The 27,095-nt window shown below is 41.2% G+C and overlaps 1 protein-coding gene and 1 long non-coding RNA gene across 2 annotated transcripts; one reads left to right on the plus strand and one right to left on the minus strand.

Annotated features, from left to right (window-relative positions):
• Positions 1–1,406: 1,406 nt before the first annotated feature.
• Positions 1,407–24,184, minus strand: LOC125967744 (uncharacterized). The gene is made up of 3 exons (XR_007480884.2): positions 24,048–24,184; positions 1,716–1,831; positions 1,407–1,599 (listed from the first exon to the last, which is right to left on the minus strand). It is a non-coding gene; the product is annotated as an uncharacterized lncRNA (long non-coding RNA).
• pcdh20 (protocadherin 20) lies at positions 21,389–25,315 on the plus strand. Its single transcript, XM_049719061.2, has 2 exons — positions 21,389–21,576; positions 21,677–25,315. Exons 1-2 carry the CDS (start codon positions 21,529–21,531, stop codon positions 24,293–24,295), a joined length of 2,667 nt encoding a protein of 888 aa, XP_049575018.1. The 5' UTR covers positions 21,389–21,528; the 3' UTR covers positions 24,296–25,315.
• The last annotated feature ends 1,780 nt before the right edge of the window (positions 25,316–27,095 follow it).

Consider the following 27,095-nt stretch of genomic DNA (forward strand, 5'->3'; position numbering starts at 1 on the left):
CAAAGGAAAGCTACTTTTTCCCATCTGATGTCTGTGTGACAAGTTAAATCTCCACACACCTACAAATCTCTTTTTTTCTCACTTTGCACAATGATTTGGAAGGAAAAGGGTAAATCGATGGAAAAACTCAATCACATTTCCTTATGTAAATATCCAAGTAACCCCCCCTCCTCATTTTATCACATTGTTAGCATATAGCCCTGTGGCTCCTCTGGCGCCAAAATGCGCATGGGAGGAATTAACATTTACTCTCCCAGTCTCCAAATGGCAGCTCATGCTTGGACTAGCTGAGAATGAGAAAATATTTGAGCGATAGCGATTAATAATTCCTCTTGCAGAGCAGTAACATTTGCTTTTGGGGTCAGTGAATTGACAGAATGGCTTTCCTTGGGCACAAACGTGGCTTTTGTTGTCGTTTTAATCTTGCGCGGTGAATGTCGATGAATCTCGTTGGCGTTCGAGTGTTATACGGCCTCATCGCTGTTAACCCCGGTGTGCTCAACATTGAAAGTGTCGGATCGTTCGACATGCTGTTTAAATGGAAAGGTTTGTCTAACAGCGAGCGAAGACATGTAACAAATGAGTGTGCGACCATTCATCAAGGTAATTAGTACACGTGGCATTAAAAGAGTAAACGAGTGGAGATGAGACACGAGCGCCTGCTGCAACGCCACGGGAACCACGAGAAGAGCACCGTCCCCCTGCTACTCAAGATGTTTCACTCAAGGCAAGGAAAAAAGCTGCACATGGCTTTTTTCTATTCAGCTGCAGCTGGATCCTGCTGTGGGAATCTACTTGCCTTTTTATAAACTCAGAGTGTGGATGTGAAATCAACAACACAAAGATGCATAATCATCAGCTCGCTTTTCAACCGACAATGTCCATCTTTAAACAGCCTCGCCAAAGGTCATCGCAGATGGAGGAAATTACTTCTTTCTCAGAAAGGTCCCAATAGATCAATATGTCATTTTGTTTCAAGTCGTGCTGTCCTACTCTTGAACTAGTTCAGGTTTTGAAGCTATGTTCATCCACCGACATAACGGTTCAGCCATTTTTCTATACTTCCTTATTTATATATATTATATATATTTACATATATATTTATATATATATAAAATGAATTAAAAAAATTAAAAAATGAATATATACTATATATATTCATTTTTTCAATTTTATTTTTTGCAAGATTAATTTTAGAATGCATCAAAAAATCTCCAGTTTATACGCTCATGTGTTGTGTGCCATGTTTCTATACTTCACTATATATATATATATATATATATATATATATATATATATATATATATATATATATATATATATATATATATATATATATATAAAATGAATAAAAATAAGAAAATGAATCTATATATTCATTTTTTTAATTTTATTTTTTGCAAGATTCATTTCAGAACGCATCAAAAAATCTCCAGTTTATACGCTCACGTGTGGTGTGCCGTGTTTCATCTGCACCTTAATTGTGTCTAATCTCTTGTTTTCCACGCTGAGGATAGCGGCTTTTCATTTATCCGGGAGTCAAGCGTACTCAACTTCAAGGAGATGTGCACCTTTTGATGAGTGGGTCCAATATTGATGCTGATTAAAAAAGAGAAAAGCATATTAGAGCAAGGCTGTTATACGCCGCCTCCCAAGCAGAGAGCATGCTAGGCAGAGCATGAAAGAAATCCTTTGTAAGGCTAACCTTGGCTTACCTGTGTGAAGAGCGTCTTGATCAGAGTATCTGTCAGATCGGTCCTCTGACATCACATGCTCTATTTCTTTCACAACATCAGTCGTCTTCATTAGAGTCGAGACAGTTCACTTCAGCCTGGAGAGGGGCAATAAGAGTCAGCCGCTCCTCCTCACACATTACTTGCTGAGGTGATGTCACAAGCCGCAGCAGTCGCTGTTTTTTTTTGTCTCACATCACACTTTTTTTGTGTGCGTGTAAACTCATTTGGCTTCGCTATTCCAAGTTTTCATTTATAGTCTCCAAACTGCATGGTTGTTAAATGAATATAACTCAACAGTAACGGGCGGATATAGTTCACATATATCATTGTCAGCTAGAACATGTTTGTTTTTTGGAGGGGAGATTTTTATTGTTGTAAACAGTAGAATGCAAGCAATGCAATAAAATGATTATAACATCAATAGCTGCACTTAGAGTGGGGAAAAAAAACAGCACGCTGCTATAAAAATGCCAGTTGGTCTGATATTTACAACAATCATATAAAGCTGTACAGTTCAACGCAAAAAATATCACCAGCCAGCGTCTCTTGCTGTGAATATTCTCATTCACCCGGGCAGGCCATTTTGTTCGCAGGGCACTAAATCGATTGCAACTGGACTGTTCTGGTTGTCTTCAAAGATGTTTCGCCTGGCATCTTTCGGAAAACAGAAACTCTGCACAAACTGACCAGTTCTTCCCCTTTTGACAAATACCACCCACCGGAACACAAACGGCGGTGTCAAAAGCCGACAACACAGAGCTGATCACGTTCCAACCGGCCCTCAGGCCAAAGAGAAAAACCAATACACCTGAGGGGGGCCATCAAAACCTGCGGTGACCAAAGATGATACTGAAAAAAGGACACGGTGTTCCAGAAAGCAACAAGAGCAACGTGACGGGTGAATAAAAGTGACAGAGACCAAAAACATCACCAGGTGGATTTGAGGATTTATAAGAAATGCGTCATTTCGGTACCCTTAATCAAAAAGAGGCATTCTATCGGAGAAAGTCATGACGTCTCAAGACAGACGGAGGTCGAGCCTCAGCTGTCGAAATGCACCTCAAAGCGAGACGGCGCCCTTTTGAGGACAGCAATGTTCATATTCTGGCCAGAAAAGACAGGTGGTTTGAAAGTGAGCTCATTTATTTTAAAATTGAAAGACTCTCAGAACAGAGGTGAAGGTTTTTGACGATTAGAACAAACAAACAACAGCAGCGTTTGGCTTTCAGGTGCCTCCAGCGCTATTTTATAAGTGAATGGAATATTAAAGAGGGTGAATCCACCTCAACGATTCTTGTTGCTATGCAAAGGACTCCCTCTCAATCCTCCTCTACAACCGTCTTTTTTTTTTTTTCATCCCAAACCGGTGATAGTTACCATATGTCTTGTGCAAACGCATCTGTGTAGCATCGGTACATCGGTTTATATGCATTTTATAAAATTTGTTTAAGAACTTGAACTTTAAAGTATTGATAAGATCACTTAAAAATCAGCCTTTGTTGACCTTTCGGGTTTTAATTGAAAATTGAGTTTGCTCATTCAGCACTCAATTACGTTAACACACGTATTAAACCCCTGTCATGTCTATCATCTTTGACTTAGTTATTTGATTTTATTGTTTAATTTATTTGATTTTAATTATTTTATTATTATTTATTTAATTGTATTTTATCCATCCATCCATTACTTTATTTTAATTTAATTTATTTTAATTTATTTATTTAATAATTTGTTTAATTGTTTATTTTTAGTGCTGATGAACAAATATCCTACTGGGACTAAAAGCCTCATACTCCATCATGTTCTAGAAACATAAATCTTATGAGAACTTCTAACATTGAGACAATCTACTTGTGAACAGAAAAATTATGAGTAGGGCATAAAATAAATTTGAATCCAAAATAAACATTGAGAGGAAAGCAAACAACTCGAACAGCATTGATATGCATGGAATGTTTTTGACAAGAGGAACTAAAAGCATTGCGTGTCAGGGGAACAAACAAATAAATGTATTCGGGAATCTTCTGAAACTTTCCAATCCAGAAATAATCAACAATGTTGTTTTTACCAAGCAGGAACCCCCGCATAATCATTGTTCGGCATTTGCAATTTCATGTATTTGCATATTTTGGCGGGGGAATCTCATCTCTTGTCCCCTTTAGGTAAAATCCAAAAAGTCACAGTTGTTAGATTAAATTTATTGATATTGTTTCATGTTATTGATCATTCTGATTACTCTCAACTTTTCACAAATTGTGTCAGGGCTCGCTCCATAATCACTTTGTTTGCCGCAGACGTGAGCGTATAGCTCTCCGCTTCTGAATGGACAAAACATTTTTTATTCATATTTACTTCACAATACAAATTCACACGACCCTTCTTCTTTGCATCCGAATCTATTATGCTTTATGAATAATGGAGTTTCATTACAATCTAAAAATGTTCTTTATCCTCCAACCATATCCTTATTATCAAGTTGTCAGGGCCTTAATTTCATTTCCTCCATTGATGAATGTGAAGTCATTGGGGGTCGGAGAAACGGAAGCTATTTTGATACCTCATCCAACCGTGATTCCTTCGGGAAACTAAGTCGACAGCGTGATAATGCTCATAGCGGTGTATAGAACAAAAATTAATTTAGAAGGACTTCAGGCCTCCTGTTGAATGAAGGGAGAGTCGATTGTTTTTCTCCAGCCTACATTGGATGTATCTCGTTTGTCCTGTTTAGAGTTGTCTCATCTCATCCACCATGCGGAGAGTTTGGCTCATTGGTAGAATAATTGTAATGCATACTGCGTGTGTTCGACGCAGCTCCAACACTGTGTCGAAAATGAAACAAGAAGTCACGCTGTGATCAATATGCTGTATAGAATTCTGAAAAGTTCCTGGGCTGCTGTCGTGAAAGATAGATTTCAAATCCAAACTACAGAGTCGAGGTAATCCCTCTGGAGTCCAACATACTTTCCTGGACTTTTCTGTCTCCAGGATGGATTCAAAATACATTTTTGGGGAGGCTAGCAACACGGAATGGTGATTAGAACAGCTGCCACACAAGTCAGAGATTCTGAGTTTGAATCCCGGGTTCGAGAGTTTGTGCTCGCGAGTCAAATGAGGACAAGGAGTACAGACAATGGTGTACAGTTTCTCTCTTTCACGACAATGCTGCAGCTGTTTGCCTCAGGACAAAGACAACATCTTGACTTTTCTTCGAGACCATTAATTGGTTCAATATGTAAAGTAGCCCGAAGGTTAATTATTTGCCAGCTATTTTATGGTCACTATATGCATCTAACTTCTTTTTGCCAGTAAATGCTCGCTGTTTAATTTATTCAACTGCAGAAAAAAAAAAATATTGACTTTCTGAAGATATATATAACCCAGAACAGAAAGTTTGCTTTATTAAATATTGTATCTGCTAAATGCCAACTCAGCAAAATTGCTTGAGCGACACCATGTTATTTTTGCTGTCATATTCTCACGAGAGTGACAGAAACAATGCCATTTTTACAGCTTCTCAGAGCTGGGGATAATTTTAAGTGACTTAATGCTCTATTTATTCAATCATAATAATGTATCATCCAAGGGAGTAACAGAGCTGCATCAGTCCCTGCCACCCCCTGGGGCAACAGATGTTTCACGGCCCATATGGTGCCTTAATTTCTTTCATGCTTTCTCCGAGTCTGTGTGTGTAATCTCAACATTTGTTTTTCTCTTGTTCTAACAGGAAAAAAAAAACAAAAAACTCATGTTTATGTGTTTGCGAGCATATTCCGAGTATGGTGGACGTCGGTTTTTCATTAAAAATAAGGGTTGGATGATGAATGAGCGTAAATAATTGATGTTGTCCTTGAGGTCACTGCAATTGCTAAAAGTGATTGTAATTGGTCAAAATGATGTCATAACTTTGTGAGTCTCACATGCTTAGGATCATCTTCAAATGTCAAAGTCAAAGTTTTTCAAAGTCAAAGTCAGCTTTATTGTCAATTTCTCCACATGCCAAAGACACACAAAGAAACCGAAATTTCGTTCCCCCCTATCCCACGGTGACAAGACATGGCGCACAACAGACAAACAGTAAACAAGTATAACAAAAGCGTGCTGAATAAATAATGAATAAATAACACAACAATAAATAAATAAATAAATAGGAGGAGCAGAAAAAAAAAAGGAGCAAGTGCGCGTACAGCAGACATTCCCGAAAGTAGCGCAACAGTGCCGCACGCTACGCAGAAGGGGGTAGCGAGTTCAGGGCCCTAACAGCCTGGAGAAAGAAGCTGTTGGCGAGTCTGGTGGTGCGGGAGCGCAGGCTCCTGTACCTCTTCCCAGAGGGCAGAAGGTCAAACAAAGAGTGAGCCGGGTGACTCACATCTCTGGCAATCGAGGTTGCCTTGCGGGCGACATGGGAGGTGTAAATGTCCTTCAGGGAGGGTAGCGAAGCACCAATAATCTTACCAGCCGTATTCACTATGCGCTGCAGGGCCTTCAAGTTCTGTTCAGTGCAGTTACCACCCCAGACAGCGATGCAACTGGTGAGGACGCTCTCAATGGGTCCCTTAAAAGCACAAGGAGTATCTCCAAGCTAAATTCGATGAAGAGTACGAGCAATAATAATTCTAATAATGATAAGTTCATAAATCCAACTAAGTTCACCATTTCCAAATTGTAGTAGATCATTTTGTGTTTGTTCATTTTTTTCCTGCTGTAAGCCACTACTCTCAAAACACCTCCTTGTCGACATTCATATCCCCTTTTCGTTTTGACCATTAGCATGTTCAATGACAGTCTTTATGGTGAAATTTCAAAATCGTCTCTGATTTGACCTCCTCGCTTGAGTCTGTCAAAAGCCAGAACATTAGTCATTACTCAAGTGCTATGTTTAGGCATTTCATATTTCCAAGCCAATCCAGTAAAAGTTAATAACATCCAGCCTCCGCGCGTCACTGCCACAGTGGCACTTGTCATTGCCGTGTCCCGCGGCCTCATCATCTCGTGACACTTTTGTGCAGCGAGTTTTCTTGTCACAGCTTGTCTACGAATCCCGGATCTGAACACCTGCCATTCATCTCCCGGGATAGCAGGCCTCAGTTGCTCACCAACCTCCCCCGCTGGGATTTTTCTCATCACAGTTACAACAGCGAACGGGAAATATCTTTTATTCCATTATCATGTAATTCCGCAGACGATTATCATACAGAGGGAACTGAACATAGCCTTTCTTTGTTTGCTCAAACCAGCGCGCGATGTGAGGAGTCCATTTGTGAACGCTGGGATCTTTTGTGTAAATGCTCCGGCAGCACCTCAAGCTTACCCGAGTTGAGTGAAAACCACTCGAGGCTAGCGCGGCGGTTGCCGCAATCTTCTCATCATTACCGACAACAATACGACAACCTTCGTTTCCTGTGGACAATTTCAGTGTCATTAAAGACAACAGCTGCCATCCATCATTTTCTTTCACAATTCCAAATGTCTGATAACACAGACACCCTCTGCAAGTACTTAGACTTGACAGAAAAGTTTCCAACATTATCGATCGAGAGCAAAAGCAAATTTGTAAGTTATTAGCCCAAGCTAACGTACAAGTAAAGGAATATGCAAATGATGCAGCCAAGTGTTCTATGCCGAGCGCAGCTGATGTTTTTAAAGACAACTTTTTCTTGTTGCTGTTTGTTTTTTAAATTGTCACACGATATAAAAGAAAAACAAATGTGTATTCTACTCGGAATACACTTGTCTGTTTAAAAAAAAAAAAAACACGAAACACCGTTCGTCCCCTTTACTCCGACAGTTCTCTTGGAATTTTTCGGTGTTTCTCAGGACCGTGTTCTATTTATCTATCTGTCGGAGCAGCATAGCTTTAACCCCATTCCTTTCCTCTCATTGCCTGAGGGCAAAAGGTAAAGGGAGGTTTCTATCAGTGGAAAGCCCAGAGCTGCAAAAGGCTTTCAACTCCCACCAATTGAACCCACGAGCCGAGGAGCTGTCAAGGCAAGCTACTGAGCCATGTGAGAGACCAGTGAGGGGGAAGGAAAAGGCAAACGCCATTACTGTCTGTTTATGCCAGCCGAGGAGAGAAAAGGGGGGAGGAAACAGGGTCATTGAGCAAAAGAGGAAGAAAATTGCTCTGTGATCCAAACCGAGGAATCCTAATCAAGGAGCACTGACGACGACATCTCATTTGCTGTAAAAATGCGGAGTCTTTGAAATTAATGTTGTTGTCGTGCGGCAGCTCGACCGTCTAAGCCATCCGAATTTTTAATGGATAGAAAGAATCAAATGGTGTAACCTAGAATTGAGCTAAGGAATAAACACGAACAAAACTTTGCGACTGGAGCTGTCGTTGTTGATTTGACGATGAGTCATACGTCTCTCGGTGAATTCAACGGCGCGGTGAAACCGATTGCGTTGGAGCAAGCGGGCAATATTTACGTCATCCGAGCTCCAAAAGAAAGAAAAGTGGGAACAATACGCCACTTTAAAAATCTGAATGTTTTTTTCGTGTTTTTTTGTTGAAATTGCTTAGTGATGGCAAATGAAGCTTCAAATTTGCTTCACAAGATATGCTTCTTGACTTCTCTATCACCCCTTGGTTTGTCAAACTCAATCACTTTGAAAAAGACGGAAAATATTATATATAATTGATTAAGAGTGTTTTAAAAACCAATATGGTCCACAAAGCTAGAAATATATGACAGATACAAATATATGACAGATCAATGGCCTTTTCAAAAAACATTTGAACCGAGCCTTGTAATAGTTGCCCTTTTGGGTTCAATACAGTTTCCGTCAAATTTTACTGCCAAAAACGCATTGTGGCAATTATGTTGAATCGTTCACAAAGCCAAAGGAGGCATCATATGGGAAAGGGGGGGGGAAAACAGTCAGTGTCTGCTCCCTGCCCCTGATTTTTCTCAACACTCTGCTTGACGACAGTGTGACGGCAGTGCTGCTGTAAGATCAATGGTGGCATGTCTGAAAATGTTTTGCGACATTCCTGCTCTGGCTTAAGATGACTGACATCACCATCACCCAGTCTGCTCTTGTTGAACACTCAAGAAACTGACTGAGACTGGTGTGAGCAAAAAAAAAAAAAAAAAAAGCCTATGATTCTGTCACTGGAGAAAAATAACGCGGAACAGCATGTCGTGCAATTGTTTCGCTATCAATTAATGGTACATTTATTGCTGTTCTATACGTTACATGAAATATATTTTCATTTTGTTTCATCCCTATGTCATGACGAAATTGACACAACTGCTTTGAGAATGTTGAACTCACCCTGAGAACAGCGAGAAGCTGGAAATTATTCCGATCCCTACAGATTGTGCCAGTAAAACTTGATAAGCAATCCAATTTTCATACAATTTCAACAATCTGCACTCTGTCCCAAAGTGGTCACATTTTATTGTCAGCTCCCCCTGAAAGAAGTGCCTGCACCATCTTTGGGCTGAAGGCTTTTCTTCCATTTATTCTCTCTGAGTGAAAACAAAAAAGATTGTAAATGATATTTTAGCGAGGAATCGGCATGAAAAAAAACATCACTTGGCTCCATAGAATTAATATTGTGTATATGAATTCAAAACACACGTGGAGATGTTTTTGCTTGCTATATTTGAAATTTGTACCGTTCGTCTTTTTAATTGTTTCTCTGTCCGTCTGCTCTACCCTGTCAGTAGCAGATAGCGTCAACCAATCAGCTTACTGTGTGCCTCAGCTGCATTTCATCTTCTCTGGGTTTATTTTGCTTTGCCTTTTGATTTCCACTTCCCTTTGTTTGGTTTGGTCCTATATTCAATCTATATATTTTTATATATTATATTTTTATCTATATTATAATATATATATATGTAAATATATATATATATATATATATATATATATATATATATATATATATTTATTATGTATTTATTTTTTATTTTTTTAACTACGCCGATACAGAATTTTTTTTTTTTTTTATAAATTACTATTAAATCGTCAGTTCATCCTGTCTCGTGGGGAACGTCATGCGTATTGCCACAGCTGTTTTGGAGTCACAGCTGTAAGCCAAAAAGACTTGGGAGGGCAAGGGAGCAGATGAGGAAGAAAATAGAAGAGGGAAAATGTGCATTTCATCATTACCCAAAATGCAACATCGATTCTGGATCAAGAGGGCTCGTTTGGAGTGTGAATTTAGGACGAGGCAAACATGAAGAAAATCTTAAAGCACTGGAACACGGGTTTAGGTGTACTAGAAATATCACTACGGCACAATCCTTTGAATTGATTGTACTGCCTCAACACGAAATATCCACATCCAAACAAGAAAAGAAGTGTTGGGAACAGAATCGGTGAGTGAGCAAAAACAAAGGAATGAATTTTGATCAGGTACGCGATCCCAACCTGAGCCGAGCCCCGGCCATCTGTGAAAGCAAAAGTGAGCGCGGTGACCTCCAAAGTGTTGTTTGGCTCCAGCAGTAAGACATAAGTGGGAGAGGCGGCTAACAAGGTGATGTGAGGCGACGACCCCTTGCTGCTCTGCCCAACTGGCCATCACAGCTTGAGTTTTGACTCGCTGTGCATTTAGAACTTCTCCGAGTGACCTTTTTATCCAGGTGGACGGTGAAATAAACAAAATCCTCAGGTAGGTAGGTAGCTCGGTCGATAGGTAGGTAGACCTCTCTGTGTCCTTCAGTCCAGAGAGGTGATCTTGTCCCACATAACAAGATGTAACTGAATAAGAGAAGAAAGTGGAGTGGAAAAAAGATATAAAGGTCTCATAGGGGGGTGGGGTGCAGGGCACAGCGATAATAGGTTGCATTATCCACATCTGCTGGGAAAAAGCCCGCAGAGAGGAAACTTGCCTAGTGAAGTGTAATCTTCAGCGGCCTGGTCCCTGTGAGAGCCAGCACAGCGAGTGGTTCTGGGTGGGGCCAACGGACCCTTACATAAAGCAATGACTTTCTCCACGGTAGAGGATAGAAATAACACACACTGAGCATAAACACAGAGGGAGCTCATCAGACCATGCAGGAGCCGTGACTGAAAGGTAGATTAGCAGTGATATATAGAGAAAATGTTGGGAAGGGGACTGTGGGGAAATTGGCTGGAGGCTGGAAAGGGATGTGAAGATGATACTCGGCAGCAACAGTAAATATAACAGAACTGGAGGGGTGGCGGCGGTAGTGTACTGGGAGCAAAATAGCGGCTCCTACGTTATACCGAGAATAAATAAATGTGCCGCGCAGAAGGAGACGATGCAACACGCAGGTATGTCACAACAAAGGCGGGATGACTCTTCCGGCCATCTAGCTTCGGCTCAAACAGAAACAGCACGATTTTCGGCACAAGAATGCACATGAGTGACGGGTGGTTGCAAAGAGGAGTAATCAGTTCAGCATCTACATCAAAGTTGAAAGCCCATCTCGGAACACTGGGGGAGAGCTACGACACGCAGGGCTGTCCTTTTATCCTTTCCCAAAAGATTTGATCATTTTGCCTTCTTTTGGCTTTCAGGTGCCTCTCTGACTGTTGTTACAACGGACACCAGCCTGTTGAGTTATATTCTCAGTTATATATAGTTTCTTTTTTATGTTTTGATCAATTATATTGATTACTTTTTAGTATAACAGAAAATGTTGATTGTCTAAGTCGAGTGTCAAACTTTTTATTCGGGCCGCATCGTATTCATAGTTTCCTTTAGAGGGCCGTTGTGATTGTCAATTACTTATTTTATATACAGTATAGGCTAGACAACAAACTGATGAATAACTAGTTTTGAAATCAGAGACTAGTAAAAACTGATTAAAAATTTTAAAAAGATGAAATATTTGATACTTTTTTTAGCATTTTTTTTCTATTTTTTAAAAGACAATTTATAATTTTTGTATAGAGACATGAAGTCGATGCACAATTTGTCACATAAAATAATTTGGCGGGCCTTGAGTTAGACACCTATGATTTTTTTTTTATTGGTTTTGTAATGTCTTCTGAATGCTATCCGTAGATTATTTTTGGTGCACTTGCAAGGCTTTCACACAAATACCTGCTGCTGTATTGCTACTCTGCCAACAAAGCCAAATAACAGTCGTTGGCTAGCAAGGCTGCTCTCTAATGAATTTTCACAAGTGGCATTTTGCTTCTCCAAAAATTGAAACGTAGCCAAAAAGGATAAAATACTTGAGTCCGACACGGTCAGCCTTGAGCTGTCTAATCCTCAAGCGTCAACTGATGAAGCCTGCTCAGATGGAAATGTCGACAATTTTGAATGTGTTCAAGATCAAAATGGAAAGATGTTGATGACTCAACACTTCTGAGTTGTTATCAGTTGTTAGTACTCACTGAGGAATCGAGAAATCTGTCACTAAATGTCCCATCGCATCAATATAAACAACTCAAATGACCACAAACCAACCACAAAGTGTTCCTGCAAGCTCAGATATTAACAGGTTTCGTCGAATTTTCATCAGCGAGCGTTCACCCTTTTCCATTTCAACGTCCCACTTCAATTGTTTGACTAGTTTTAGTGTCATTCACCCCAAATTATCTTTGAAGCCATTTGCAGCCCGCCTCACAAGTACTCCCTCAACAAAGCACTTTGAATGCAATCAAATCATAGCACATGAGCAGATGAGGCAGCCGTTGATCCGTGGCCATCAAGGCAACAAGTCCATTGAAGATGTTGATAGCCGCCTTGCCGTCGATTCTACTTGACCAGAGGACTCCGCCTTTGTGTCGTTCATCTTTCATGTTGCGATTGGAACGCTCGCGGCACATGTGGGAGATTCAACTCGACTTCATCCCCATTTTCCACGTCCGCCTCTGTCAACACCTGGCCTTTAAATCGATTAGACTCACGCTAGGGTCCTGATTATTAACTCGTTCACTGCCATTGACGGAAATAGACGTCAGAGATCCATTTTAAGGGAATGAGTTAATCTCAAATTGAGTTGGCAAAAGAAGGTGAATTTGGCTTCCAAGCAGTGTTGCCAGTTGGTTGCAAAAGTGAAATAAAATCTCGGGTTTTGAGAATGTCCCAGCCCAGGTATTAATCGGCAAAACCCAATGTCCGATATCAGGGGCGCCACGGAGACAACAGCGGAATCATAAAAGTCGGAGAGTTTCAGGACTGTATTTTTGACAGCTATCCGAAAATGAAGATGAAAAAGTCAGCTGTCAGCTCACACACATCTCGGGTTTTAAAAGAAGAGGCTGGCGAAATGAAATGGCCAGATAAAACCAAGAGAGGCTTGGAAGATGTGGACAACGCCAAGGGAGATGGGCAAACCCGTCCACACAGGAAAGCGAGGCACTTGAAAGCAAATCGAGGTGCACGAGCAACTTGCCTGCGGGGGGGAGAGTACTTGTTCGGTGTTGGCCACTGAGGTGGAAATGTGTGGATGGCCCGGCGTGGTAGATGACCAATGTTTTGATTTTGTGGGGGGGAGGCAGCGAACAAGTTTTCCTTGAAAGCAATGTTTGCTTTTAGAAACAAACTATTGAAGTGACCAGGAAACGGGGTTGCGCAACTGGCTCTGAAAAGAAAGCAGTTTGAACACGGCAAGTATTTTTAAACATCACGCAGAACCCAAATTGGTATTCGACTGTTGCTGCGATGGAGGTTGAATCGTGTCATTGAATTAATAGCCTCACTGAAACTTGAGAAATATCTTCATGTTGAGTAAATTACAAAACAGAGGCAAACAATATTTTAATTTCATCCATAAATTAGTTGCGAACCTCACAAATTGGTATTTTGCTTTCTGCCGTACTTACTATAAATTAAATTAAGAATCAAAGCAGAACTTGGCTTACTTGGTGCAGCAATTTGAGTCACATGATTTCAACTCGAGTCACTGATTTTATAAGTCGGACCAAACTATGCCACGAGAAGGGAGAGGGTTTGGAAAAAAAAGAATTCACCAAGCAGCCAAGTGAATATAAGACACAACAATGTGCGTGTTAGTTATCGACAAAATAATCCAAAACCACTTTTTCTGAGTCACAATAGCAAACGCAAAAACAAAATGAACGAGGCTGCTGTCGTCTCCTTGTTGAGAAAATCACTTGAGCTCATTCAATTCTTGTATGTCAACCTCTTTGTTTTCAAAGGCAAACGGCCTCCGGAGAGCTATTATCGATATTGGTCTTAATCTACAAATATAATGTCTGATTTATTTTGTTTTTTCCTCCCCCGATGCTGTCAGCAATGTGAAAAGGACACAAGTCATCCGGCTGATGGATGGCACGCAAATGTAGCTCGGGGCCCGAGGGTGGCCTGTGAGACAAATGTACCTCCTAATTCATACGCAAAATCACAAACAGCGACACACAAACATAGCCTCCAGATGCTTTCCCTTTTGTGAGCCGTATGTAAGATCCAATTATGCATGTCCGCATAGTGTGTTTGTTAGCGTGCGGAGGCCGGGATTACAATAACGGAACAATTGGAATTTTTGGCCTTTCCGAGCTTTTATTTCTAAAAATCCGTTAATACCTACAGAGCGGTCTCTTGCAGTATATAAAACATTTTTGAAAACATTTCCAAGACTGATTTCCATCATCTCGTGTGGCCCACGTATTTTGTCGTTTATGATATCGGTGAGTATATTGTTAATAAGATGATGGCGGAGTATTGCCATTTGGGCGTGTCTGCCGGCACCCGAGTTATTACGAGTCGGGTCATTTTATTTTACAGGTCAAGGTTGTGTGTTGTTGCCGTCGTAAAACGGCTTAATGCGCAGTATAAACTGGCGCTCCAGCATTACAACCTTTGTTTATCGTACATTTATCTTGTGCTTTTCAACTACGGGATCATTTACGCAAACACGAGCTTTGTAGTGTGGCAGATAAAGAGGACAGAATGAGATGCCAAGTGCTGTTATTATAAGCCGTAAAGTACAATCACTTGTTGTGTCGCTATATGGGGAGACGACCAGCACGTTTTCGAGCTAGCCGCTCAGTAATATTGAATATCAAATATAATAAATGCATATATGGTTACCTTGCCTAGTACATCTAGCGTGATCAGATTTTTTATGTTCATATTGTGTAATTTTAAGGGAACATTGTGTCCTGTTGAAAAAGTAATAGTTGAAAATTCTAAAAGAAATATATAATTATAATAAATAAATATTAAAATACTATACATGGTCGCCTTGCTATTACACCGAGTACATCTCGTGTGATTTTTTTTTTCGTATTGTGTCATTTTAAAGGAACGCTGTGTCCTGTTGAAGTTGTAATAGCGGCGAATTCTAAAAGACAAATGTCACAGACTAATAAGCCACAGTCACCGTCCCCTCTTCGCTTTCCTACCGTCAAGCAGCCTGAAAGCACAGAGAGGTCAGAAACGAACAGAAGTCCCACGCGGGCGGGCTTTAGCACTCTGACCTTTTTTAGGGCCTCGTCCCTGATGTTCATTCCCAGAGGACGTCAGATTAAAAACGAGCTCAGAGGTCAAGTATGCAAAGGCATGCAAGGGGAGATGGAACTCCAGAAGGTGAAAGAGGACAGAAAGTGATTTGAATGCGTGCGGATATGCGATCACAGGAAGGGAGGTCGACAACACACAGAAGGACTTCGATGAGTTTGGTCTGCGGCACATCACAGGCCAATTACAGCTGTCGCTTCTTCTCCCCCCCCCCCCACCATCACCTTCACTTGCTTCACCCTCTCACTTTCCTCTTCTCACACCTCTCCTACCTCTAACCATCAATGTGCCGTCAGCAACAACAGATCCCTAAATGATACCAGTGTGCGCTGGCAGGTTTTATCTTTCAGTGCTACAATAGAAAAAGCGGATCTCAAATGAGATAAGATTGGAGCCACCAGCGGTGACGACGGCAAAACGATGCTGAGGTGCATTGTTTGAGGCAGTGCTTCACTGCCATCTATTGGTGCTTATCACATCAGCGCCGCCATTAAACCGAGGCAGCTTTTAACTGCAGGCTGGTGCCATTTTCTTTTATTAGAGGTCAACTTTTGATACAGCTGTTATACGGCCTGCGTGTCTCCCATGAGTGCCATTTGCATTCTTCTATTATTATGCAGGAGAGTCGAATTCAGTCATATCCGTAAAGCTTATCCATTTCCACCAGTTGTGGGGAAAATTATATTTTGTGTGTAGACGAACATTTCCCCTTCAAAAGTTTGATGACTAACCCTCTGCTTGGTTTCTACCTGCAGCGCACTCTGACAAACTAATGATGTGTTGAGTCTCACTGCCTGCTCATTAACCTTCTGTAAAAATAGCACCCAAAGTCCAATTATGTTGTTTCATCACATGATAAAATAAATTTAGGATGTGTGTTAAATCTTTGGATTATTGATGTTAATTTTTGCCCATTGTGTTTATTTAGTGCTTGTTAATAAAGTTGTTTTGAAAGAGACACAAATGACGATCATAGGACCACTGCAGAAATCATGGGACATCTGGTGGAGACATCTGGAGCCAGGGGACTTTTAGGAGCTCCACAGCATCCTCTCACCTTGCGACTAAATTAGCAAAGTGAGGAAATATGGCGGGGGTAAACGATGGTGACAATCCAACAGAGGGAGGATCGTTGCGACAGGCTGCAGGGGCATTCGTCATTTGGAGGTCTTTTTCTTTTGCTCTCCCGCAAACAATGGCTGATAAATAAGGGCTAGTGTGGGAGTTGTGTGTTCATACAGATGTTTGGAGGAGGCGGAATGTGGAGCATCCTCCTTTTTATCATGGCAATCAAGCAAAAAAAAAATCGGCTGGGTGGCAAATTACAGAAACCTCTTCTGCTTTGGCATGCTGCGATCACACAATGACCCAAACCTGCCTTAAATCTTCACAATTCAAAATGTTTCTTTTCGTTTGCTATTCACAAAGTAGTGGTAATCTGAATGTTTTGTCAGTCGCTGCCCCTCTTAAATTGCTTTGGTCCAGACTCCTTCTCCCAGCTTGTTTTGATTCGATTCGTTGAATAAGCTAATCAGTGCTACCTTATTTACCATCGTTTTGCTTTCCTTTCCGCTGGCCTTGTAGTGCCAATCAGGGCAAATGCAAGAGGAAGAAGTAGTTTACTTGGATTTAACTTCAAGATATTCTCACTCAGGCAGTATATTTTATGTTGTTCTACAATAAGCTAGATGGAGAAGGTCAAACAAAGCATAATATGACTAAACATAGTAAAATGTCTGTTTTATAACAATATAAATAATTAAAATATAAATACATATAATTTATTATAATAATAATAATAATAATAATAATGATAATAAATATAAATATATTGGTAACTATTACTTTCCCCCTCCACAAAAAAAAAACAACCTTGATATGTTTTTTTTTATTCTTCCAAAGTTCTGTTTACGTTTGCAGAGGTTAAGGGTCACTATTCATTTTACATCCCTCCAATTTGATGTGGCCGTAAAAACTTTAAAGCATTGCTTTAGAGGCAGCAAACGGGGGAAAGCAGTCCCCAAAGCTTTGCTTTTTCAGACTTGAGCCTGTGCTGAAAAGTCATCTTGACAGATGCACCAGTTTTATGCTAGTCCACACGTCGACGAGTTAGCACGTGTCACAAAGAGAGAGAGATGTCAAATGTGATGTGGAAGAAAAGCCAATCCGCTTCTCTTTCCTTTCCCCTTGGCTTCATGTAAGGTCACAGTGAAAAAAAGGTGGTGCAACAAAGACACTGAGGCACTCTGACAGCTTGACCCTTGAAAGAGAAAGTAGCCTGTCTATCTGATGCCCCGCCTCCCCATGCCCTATACTTTCTCCAAACTCCTCTCCTCTTCCATTTGATCTATTTTCTTCTCATCATGTGTAATTCATCTTTAACCTTTTCTCTTTTCTCATGTGCAGAATCGGCAATTGTGGCGGAGGACCAATATCCTCACCGGTCACAAAATTAGGTACACCCAACTGTATATGCGGTTAAACTATTTTAATTGCATGGGGAAGTAAGTCCCTTTCAGATTCAAAGAATAAATAATTTTTAATGAATGCCTCTCTGATGCTCGATATCTAAAAAAAAAAGTAACTGTGTCTGCGGCAAGTTGAGTGTATGTGTGCACACCCAGATACAAATTCCTCCGTTGGACTGGAATGTCAAAACGAAGTAATAAAAATGTTCAGGAAAGGACGGCCAGAAATCCATATTCTTCCTTTTGTTCCACTCGGCTCGTAACTCTCCAGAGGGAACGAGGATATACATCACCGGGAGACTCGGGTGACGTAGACTTATATTGCTTTTGTGCTGCTTGTCATCATGCACAACAACCTCAAGCATACACAAAGAGCAACGTATACCGACAAACAAGGTTGCAGATTGTTGTACGTTCCGTCTCGGGGGGGGGGGGGGGGGATTATTCAAGGATTTACCTCATCCTAATCAAAACAACACGATAAATGTATGTACCAGGGAAGGAGCGTGGAGATACAAAGGAGGACATATAGGGACATCATTTATTGCATCCCCTCCCTACCATCTGCCATGTTGTCAGATGTGACCTTGAGCCAGTCCGTCGTATCATGACACGGACGCCGTGCTGTCAAATCCGAGCACTGCGCCAATTTGAATAAAAACACAACAACAGCATCCTAATGATGTGGCACCGAACAGCAGTTGCAGTAGCAAACAGTGAAGGAAAGGTTTGTCATATCCAATTAAAGCTGCAGAGGTGCTTAAATACTTCTTGGCTCAGGTTACTCCTCGCAATTGGCATTACAACTGTTGCTGGTTAGAAATACATAATACATCTTTTTATAATTACAGATTGACACCTCAACGGAATATTTTTGCTGGGTGGAGTTGGAAGCGGTGTAGAAAGGAATGCGGCACACTGAGATATGTTTCTGATATCTTGCCCGTCCGAGCTGAGTCAATCAAAGCTTTCGTTTGTGACACATAACGCACCATGAACTAGAACACTGCTCGCTAACTAGGTTGCCCTTTGCTCTGGCTTGTGCCTCTAACTGTGTTTGCAAAGTTCACTATTGTCTTTTTTTTTCAAATTGACAAACAGATGGATAAGAAATCTTAAAATTTACTTTAAAAAAAAAATGCGAAAATGGCAATGATAAGTATTTGAACACATTAAGTCTTTGAAATCTAGGAGGGCTCTGACATATTAAATTGAATAATAAATGCAAGACCAACAGTGAAATGATCTTAATTCAATATGGCGTGAAGTGATTTAAGGAAAATGTTCTGGAATATAATTAAACCTCTCAATTCTGAGCTACTTGGCCATTTTCTCCCATCTGCCAAATGTAATGAGCCAAATGAGCTTTGCGCTCTCCTGCTAAGATTTGTTTAACCATAAGAATAAATTCTCTTAACATTATAACCTCCCCAATGACTATAAAAACGTGAAAAACAGAGAGAGCCAAAAAAAAATCCAATCCAATTTTCTATTGACCCAGATGTGAAGCTAAATTGGACTTTCTTAAGTTGCTTACATTTGTTTTCTATCCTTAATTGACACCCTGCAGGAAGCACGCTTTTAAAAAAACCCAAACTAATGCACTCAAAAACTTTAAATTAAAACTTTGAAACAGTCAGCAGACGGAAATAAGTAGTACCTGTGGTGGGCTCAGTCAATAGAAACTTCATTACTGGTCGACCTGGCAGGTAATCTTCTTGGCGACTGCTGTGTGAGCGATGCATTGCACTGAGGCAACTTTCGGCAAGCGGGGACAGACAGACCCAGCGTGGGCCTTCAGTCACACATAAAGTCACTCACACTCCAACCACTCGGATATTTTAGTCTCAACCCGCCTGTCTGTCAATCAAACACATCACCTCAATTGATTGCCGTCTCGCTTTCTGTTGTGTTCCCCTTTAAAGATGAGCTTGGCACTATTACCAAAACATGTTCAGCATTTGAAAAGAGCCAAGAGAAGAAAAGCACACTGGATGATTTAGAAGACAGACCGACATATGAGATGCGTTTGTTCGTAGATTTATGAAAATAAGCATTTTTTTCCCCCAGGATTCCATCTATTTAAAAATCCATCACACTAAGCTGACAGTGCGCCAGAAAAGCAATCGGTTTGATTTCATTGTAAGGTTGTCCTGCAGCATGATCAATGTGTAGTTTATAATTCCAACCAGCAGATGGCAGCATAAATGCAAAGACATCAATCGGGCTATCCTTTCTGATGCCCTCGTGATACTCTTGGGTGAGCAACAGCCAAGCCCAGAAAATTCAACCTGTCATTCGATATAATGTGCAAAAAAAATGAAATACTCATTCCCAAAAAGCCAAGGTGCAAAAAATGACCCTAAATAACTGGATTCCCCTAATGATCATTATTTTCAAGACCGTTTGCCCAAATATTTTGATACTGCTACAAGTGGAGCTAATGTGTGAGTGCTCATATCCATGTGACCAGCCACCAAGTTGTGTCACAGCTATCAAGCTTGCTTAGCTGCACTTTGATTAAAAGAGGAGACCATCGTTGATAAGACATCTGTTCGGAAATCTGGGAAGAGATTACCCAGCCTCATCTCACACAGAATCAAATGACGTAAATAAGTCATAAAACCCTTGGCCCGATTGAAACTTCCTTTTGTAACCCAGAAGTCACCAAGTTTTGCCAAGTTTAATTCTGTGCGAGTATAAATGCATATGAATTTAATCCGATAAATTAATGTAAAGCTTCTGTGTTGTTTTGCTGAGCAGGGACATTTTGGCATCTGCTGTGGAGTGACGATTATTTGAATTGTCTGTTTTCACTTTATGCATGAATTTGCGTGGCTACTTTTATGACGGGCGACTTTTTAACTCCAACACATTGCAGCAAAGATATTTTATCATTCTATTATTGCCATTAAATGCTGTTTATTTTATCATTACTTTAAAAAGTCAAGTATCAGAATACAGAATTAATCAAATATTGTCATGCAATATTTACAATAAATTCTTGCATCTGATTAAAAATTGAATTGATTTAACAAAAATATTTTTACAGAAAAACAAATATTAGATTTTTGGGTGGAACCTGCGAAAGTCCAACATTTACAAGCCATTTGCATCTCCGACTAACTCGGCAGTCACGTTAGCACACTGTAAAGTCACAGCCACTGAGAATGTTTTGGGCTTTAGCGCTTTGATTAAAACGTTGGAAGGAAAGGGGATTTATTGATTATCTACATCACGATAGCGTGCTCGGGCGTGTGTGTATTTCCAATGGACTTCAATCATTATTTTCTCTGAGCAGTATGTTTCCAATCCCAGCAAACAGCTGGCCTGGCATTTAGAACACATGGGGATTAGGGGGTTGAATTATTTAAAGGCTCAATCCAGAATCGGATCATATCACTACTTATGATGCCAAGATTTGCCTTCTGATCATTTGTTTGCCGTTCATTTCATGAACAAAATGCTTGCGTGAAAGCTGGCTGTCAATTTTTCCTCATCATTTCTTTTGCCTTACCTTTTTTGATTCTCATATAATCCCCCCAATTTTTATTTTTTTTGCTGATTAGGATTTACCTGTTACGATTCATACGGTAATTGCAGATGGTTTATGCTGATTAATGAGTACAGGGAGCCCAGGTGTGTGATGATTCGTGTTAAAACCACGAGAAAAAGGTAAACCCGCAAAGTACAGATGTATCAGTGGCCGTTAGGGCTCATTGGACGGCATATGGGACTGATTTGCATACAGTGGGAGTGTCCCGAGCCTGCGCTGGGATGAACGGGTGCTTCAAGTCAGACAGCAAGTCGGCTTTGGACAAAGCAGAGACCTGCATGGCTCAAAATGCCTTGCTTGTTTCAAAGGCTACGCCTCCTGCTATAAGTACAAACAGCTGGAATTGGACATACCTTAAATATGGTCAACAGAAAGCTCCCTGGACTTGGCAAAAGAGGGGGACTATGGGTAAGTGTTAACTTCAGAGTAGAAATTGATAAATATACAGAACTAAATGATATAGTTCAAAACGTGTTCTATATTTTCAAAAGCTCGTCTTGTGTTGCAGGGATTTTTCATCCTTTTACTTTACACCGGCCCTCCTTCCTGCTTTGCAACGTTCAGTCAAGCAAAAGAACTCATCTATAGAATAAAGGAGGGTTTACCCAAAGGGACCTTTGTTGGAGCCATCGGTGTGGACTTACATTTGGATTTTACAGTTGACCCCCCCTATTTATTCAGCGTGGCTCAAAGGAGGCTCAGTGAACAGTATGTGACACTTAATAATCTAACCGGGGAGTTTTTTACATCAGCGACAGAGATTGATAGGGAGACACTTTGCCCTCATAACCCAAACAAACACGGATGTTTCTTCTCCCTGGATGTGTTTGTGCTTCCTCAGCAATATTTTCAGCTCATCAAAGTGAAAGTCATCATCGAGGACGTCAACGACAACAGACCAAAGTTCCCCGTGGACGAGATCGTTATATCCATCCCGGAAAACACGGCGGTTAACGCTCGCTACGCGGTGGAGCAGTCCGCGGTTGACCCCGACTTGGGTCTTCACGGAGTGCAGACCTACTGGCTCGTGAATGACTTTGGTGTCTTCACGTTGGATGTGGAAGAAAACGAAGGAGGGGAGCTGACTCCCTTTGTCATCGTGACCGATTCGCTGGACCGTGAGACGCGAGCCGAATACGTCACGGATATCATCGCGGAAGATGGTGGGACCCCTCCTCTACTTGGTGCGGCCACTTTGAAAATTCTCGTCTTAGACGTGAATGATAACTGTCCCCGGTTTATCCAATCGCACCTCAATGTGACCCTGCACGGCAATTCCACCAAAGGAACGCATTTGGCTCGTCCGCATGCTTTTGACCCCGACCTCGGTGCAAATGCTCAGATCAGCTATGCTTATAGCGAGCGTGTGCCAAGAGAGACCAGAAGCTTGTTCCACTTGGACAGAACTACAGGGCTGATCAAACTTGCGGGGAAAATAGACACGGCTACAGCCACCTTTTACAAACTCACGGTTCTGGCCAACGGACCCGGTTGCATTCCCGCCGTTGCCACTGTTGCCGTTCGTTTGGTCAAAGTTCAAACGGGACCACCTGAAGTCATACCGAGATACATCGCACAGGAAAAAGACGGAGTGCTGACGATTAGGGAATCGGAGCCGGTTTATTCTCCGATTGCTTTTTTTACCGTCAAAAATCTACAAGACGGTCAAAGTGTAGACTGCTATTTGGAGGGTTCGGGTCCTTTTCGGATCGGACCGTATCAGCTGGCCAAAGACGAATACCTGCTCGAAACCACGGAGCCGCTGGACTATGAGACGACGCGGGGGTATGAGCTCATGGTAGTTGCTGAAAATAGTCAAGGGCTGGTCATCAAGACTTTCCTCAAGGTCGAGATTTTGGACGAGAATGACAACGCGCCGGTCTTTCAGCAGTCGTTTGTGGAAATATCGGTGGATGAGAACAATGCACCCAACACTTATCTCACGCAACTCCACGCCACAGACCAGGACAGCGAAGCCCGTGGGGAGGTCACCTTTCTCCTGGGAGGTGACGCCCCTGGCATCTTTGTTTTAGATCAGGTGACGGGTATCCTGAGCGTGACCACATCACTGGACCGTGAAGAGAAGGAAACATACCGCTTTATCGTGAGAGCGGTGGACCGGGGAATCCCAAGGAGGGAGTCCATCGCCACCGTGGTGGTGACCGTGCAAGACCGCAATGACAACAGTCCGCGTTTCATCAATAAGGATTTCACTTTTTTCGTGCCTGAGAACTTCCCGGGTTACGGTGAAATCGGGGTGCTGTCGGTGACGGACGCCGACGTCGGGGAAAACGGCTGGGTGGCCCTTTCCATCCTCAACGGGAGTGACATCTTTTTGATAGACACCGGCCGAGGCACGCTAAGGGCCAAGGTCTCGCTCGACCGCGAGCAACAAGGTACATACCAGCTATGGATCGAAGCCGTCGACGGCGGGCAGCCGGCGCTCTCCTCCGTAACCATGGTGACCGTACTACTGTTGGACGTCAATGACAACCCACCCATTGTCCTCTTCCCTCAATCCAATCAGTCCTACATGTTGGTTCTGCCCAACACTCTGCCGGGAACGTCCATCACCGAGGTGTACGCCGTGGATAACGATACGGGAATGAATGCCGTGATCGCTTATAGTATCATTAAAAGAAAGGGAGCCGAGCCCGGCTCGTTTTCCATCGACCCGGAAACGGGAAATATCACTTTAGAGAGGGAACTCAGCAACCGGGGCCTCCATAGCCTCCTGGTAAAAGTCAGCGATCACGGTCAGCCCGAGCCACTTTACTCCACCGTCATGGTTAACTTATTTGTGAATGAAACCGTTAGCAACGAAAGCTACATCCAGAGTTTGCTGAGCAGAGAAAACGATATCGAAATAGAGGACAAACCTTGGCAGATCGGTCAATTCCAGGAGGTGCCTGAGAGGAAGGACACGTTTCCGTGTAAAGCCGTCCTCGTTGCCCTTTCGGTGACATGCGCCGGGCTGTTCTTCTCCCTCGTTACAATGACGGCTTGCATATGCTGTAAAAGATTTCAGAAGCAAAAGACAAAATCGGAAGTTGAGTTGCCTCTTAAAATGAAGACGGACTCCATGCAGGTCAAGAATGGGAAGTTGAGGCATGTCTCGAACATTTGATGACGCACGTGTTTACACCAATGTTTACAAGACGCACTGTGAGAAGCTCTTTTTAATCTGTACGTGTGAGCATTTTTAACTCATTCACTGCCATTGACGCCGATTGACGTCAATGATCCATTTTTACTCGGCTGGCGGCGAATGAGTTTCACTTTGGTCACTACTGGCAAAATGTTCTTTACAGAACTTCTCAGGCTACTTTAACACAATGAGAGCTAACATAGCCACAAAAATGATACAAAGATCTTATTTTTCTGGGGTTTGAATTTAATGTATTCTTTATTTATAGTAGTAGAGTTTTCAGGTGTGTACATCATATTTGAGCCATCTGAGTATGATGCACAACTGCAAATTATTAAATTACATTTCAATGCAGTTTCTCAATCTTTTAGATTGTGCACAGTGATTGCTTGCAATATGATTTTAAATTCTGAATTTTCTATCAAATTAAAGAGTGGAAAAAGAAAATGATGTAATTATGTACATATTGCACTCTTGTTTTCAACTTTGAAGGAACATATTTTATCTTTATAAGGCACATTCTTGGAGACCATTCACATTATTGTCATAGCTATCACACAATTTTTTTTGTATGAACGTATTTTTTAAATGTCCTTTTTTGGGAGTTTTTTTGGACAGACCACGAGGAGCGGTTACCTTTCAAATATAAGACTGAGGAAGATTCTGCCCAATACAAAAATGTATGAGGAATTTGATCCATCCATTTCATAGTGAGGACTGACCTATAAGTTTGTTTGTAAACGTATCCGCCTCTCTCTTAAGGTTATGTTTAACTTGACAGTTCAACCTGTTTATTTGGCTGTTTTGGTCAGGTGCCACGATTGGCAAGATGTTTTTTTGTAATGAAACACAAGTTGTCATATGGCGCCATATGTTGCATCTAATGCATTAAGTTTGTCTGTGTTGTTAGATCATACAAATGACCCTCTTCAAATGTGCAATTCTTAATGTGTCTGTGAAACATAGAAAAGTAAATATTAAAGTACTTATATTTTAGTATATAGTAGTGTTTGGACTCATATTTGGAAAATGCATAATGAAAAATCCAGTTCTGCTGTCAAAGGTGACGACTTGGGCTTTGCAGTCATGCAAAGAAGGAAAACAAACGTATGTTTTTTTTTGCTTTGACTTTTTATCTCTGTTTTTACAACATGAATACAAAGTGGGTAAAAGAAACTCATCGGGGATTCGCACCCTCCCAAGTGAGGAACTCCTCCACGTCTTTTTTAATCTTGCTTGGGTTTGGCTGGAACAACAACTGAAAAAAAAATGCAAACAAACCAGTACGAGTTGGAAACAGCATTGCAGCAGCACCGGCACATGTCATGTCGGCACGGAGCACATCGGGAACAGCTCAGTGTAATCCGTCGTAATCACCTCTGGCCACCCTGTACGCTTCCAAAATAGGCTGAGCTATGATATTCATTTGACATAGAAATTCCAAAAAATAGACAACAACAAATACAATTAATATATATATATTTTTTTAAATAAAGAATAATGTCCAGTGATAAGTTTCATCACAGCTAAGGAGTTATCGTGCGAGTATTATTTTGTTTTTGTTTTTTCGCCCCCCACAAACACATTGAATTCAAACAAAGAAAAGAGAAAAAGAAAAATGAGGATGCCTCTTCAGAAGAGGCCGATCAAAATAAAAAGTTCTTGACCTTTCGCTCCCGTTCATGTCCTTAGTATTTCTAGTCTGGAAAAATGCTAAAAAAACACAATTTGCAAGCATATACAACTTGTACAGCTGGTTCCTGTTAAAGGTTTCCAGTTCATTCATTATACAAACAGTTGAATAAATATCCCTACGACACCCCCTCCCCTCCCGTCCCCTCCCCTCCCCTCCCTCCGCCTGTGCCATCTATCTGTCCATCTGCCCATCTGAAATTACATTAAATTCTTAATGGTGCGGACAGACAGTAATTATCGGACTGTATAATCTCGCCAAGCGTGAGCCCATTTTGAGATTGGCTTGATTATAATTTGACTGCCCACAAATAAATGAAAACAGCCCAGGTTTGGTTCCACCTGTTCCAGCAAAGTTTTGATCTCAAACATACAAAAAAACACAAGCGCATGAAAAGGTTTTATGAGAAAATGATCAATATTGTTATGGTGGCACGCAATAGTCAAAACAGCTCACAAGATCCCACAATGGATAATCATTTCCTGAACTTCCCATCTTTATATTTGAAGTTTAACGAGTTTTGCATCCCAGCAACACACACAGATGCCTAACAGATTTATTTTGGATTTGATTTGTGGACAACACAAGTCAAAGTGGTTCTTGCACAATGCAAACAAAAGGCTTTCAATTATCCTGCAATTTAATGTGGATGAAAAGTTTTTGCAACTCATTTCTACCTGAAAAAAAACTCAAAGATCTTTTGCTGCTTCATTCACACACCTCACAATACCCAATTAGAAAACTGCCCCTTTATATTTTAATATTTTTTTGCTTTTGTTTTGTATGAGGACTTGAATTCCAACTACATGCTACAGAAATTTTTAACAAGAGCCAAACTGACAAGGAAGTTTAGGAAAGAGGCATTGGGGCAAATAAGCCATTAATGCCCTTTTCCATATGACTGATCGGGGGGGATCATAAAGAAGATGCCGTTTAAGGGCTGACAGTGTAGCTCAATTGTTGAATCATGCCGACTTTAATATGTGAGATGAACACTTCTTGTTAGTACGAGTCACTCATGCATTTCAGGAATCTTTTCTCTCTGCCAAGAGGAACTAAGTCCACACACCACATTTGGCAAGGAAA

This window comes from Syngnathus scovelli, chromosome 4 (assembly GCF_024217435.2).
Source record: "Syngnathus scovelli strain Florida chromosome 4, RoL_Ssco_1.2, whole genome shotgun sequence".
NCBI classification, from domain to species: domain Eukaryota; kingdom Metazoa; phylum Chordata; class Actinopteri; order Syngnathiformes; family Syngnathidae; genus Syngnathus; species Syngnathus scovelli.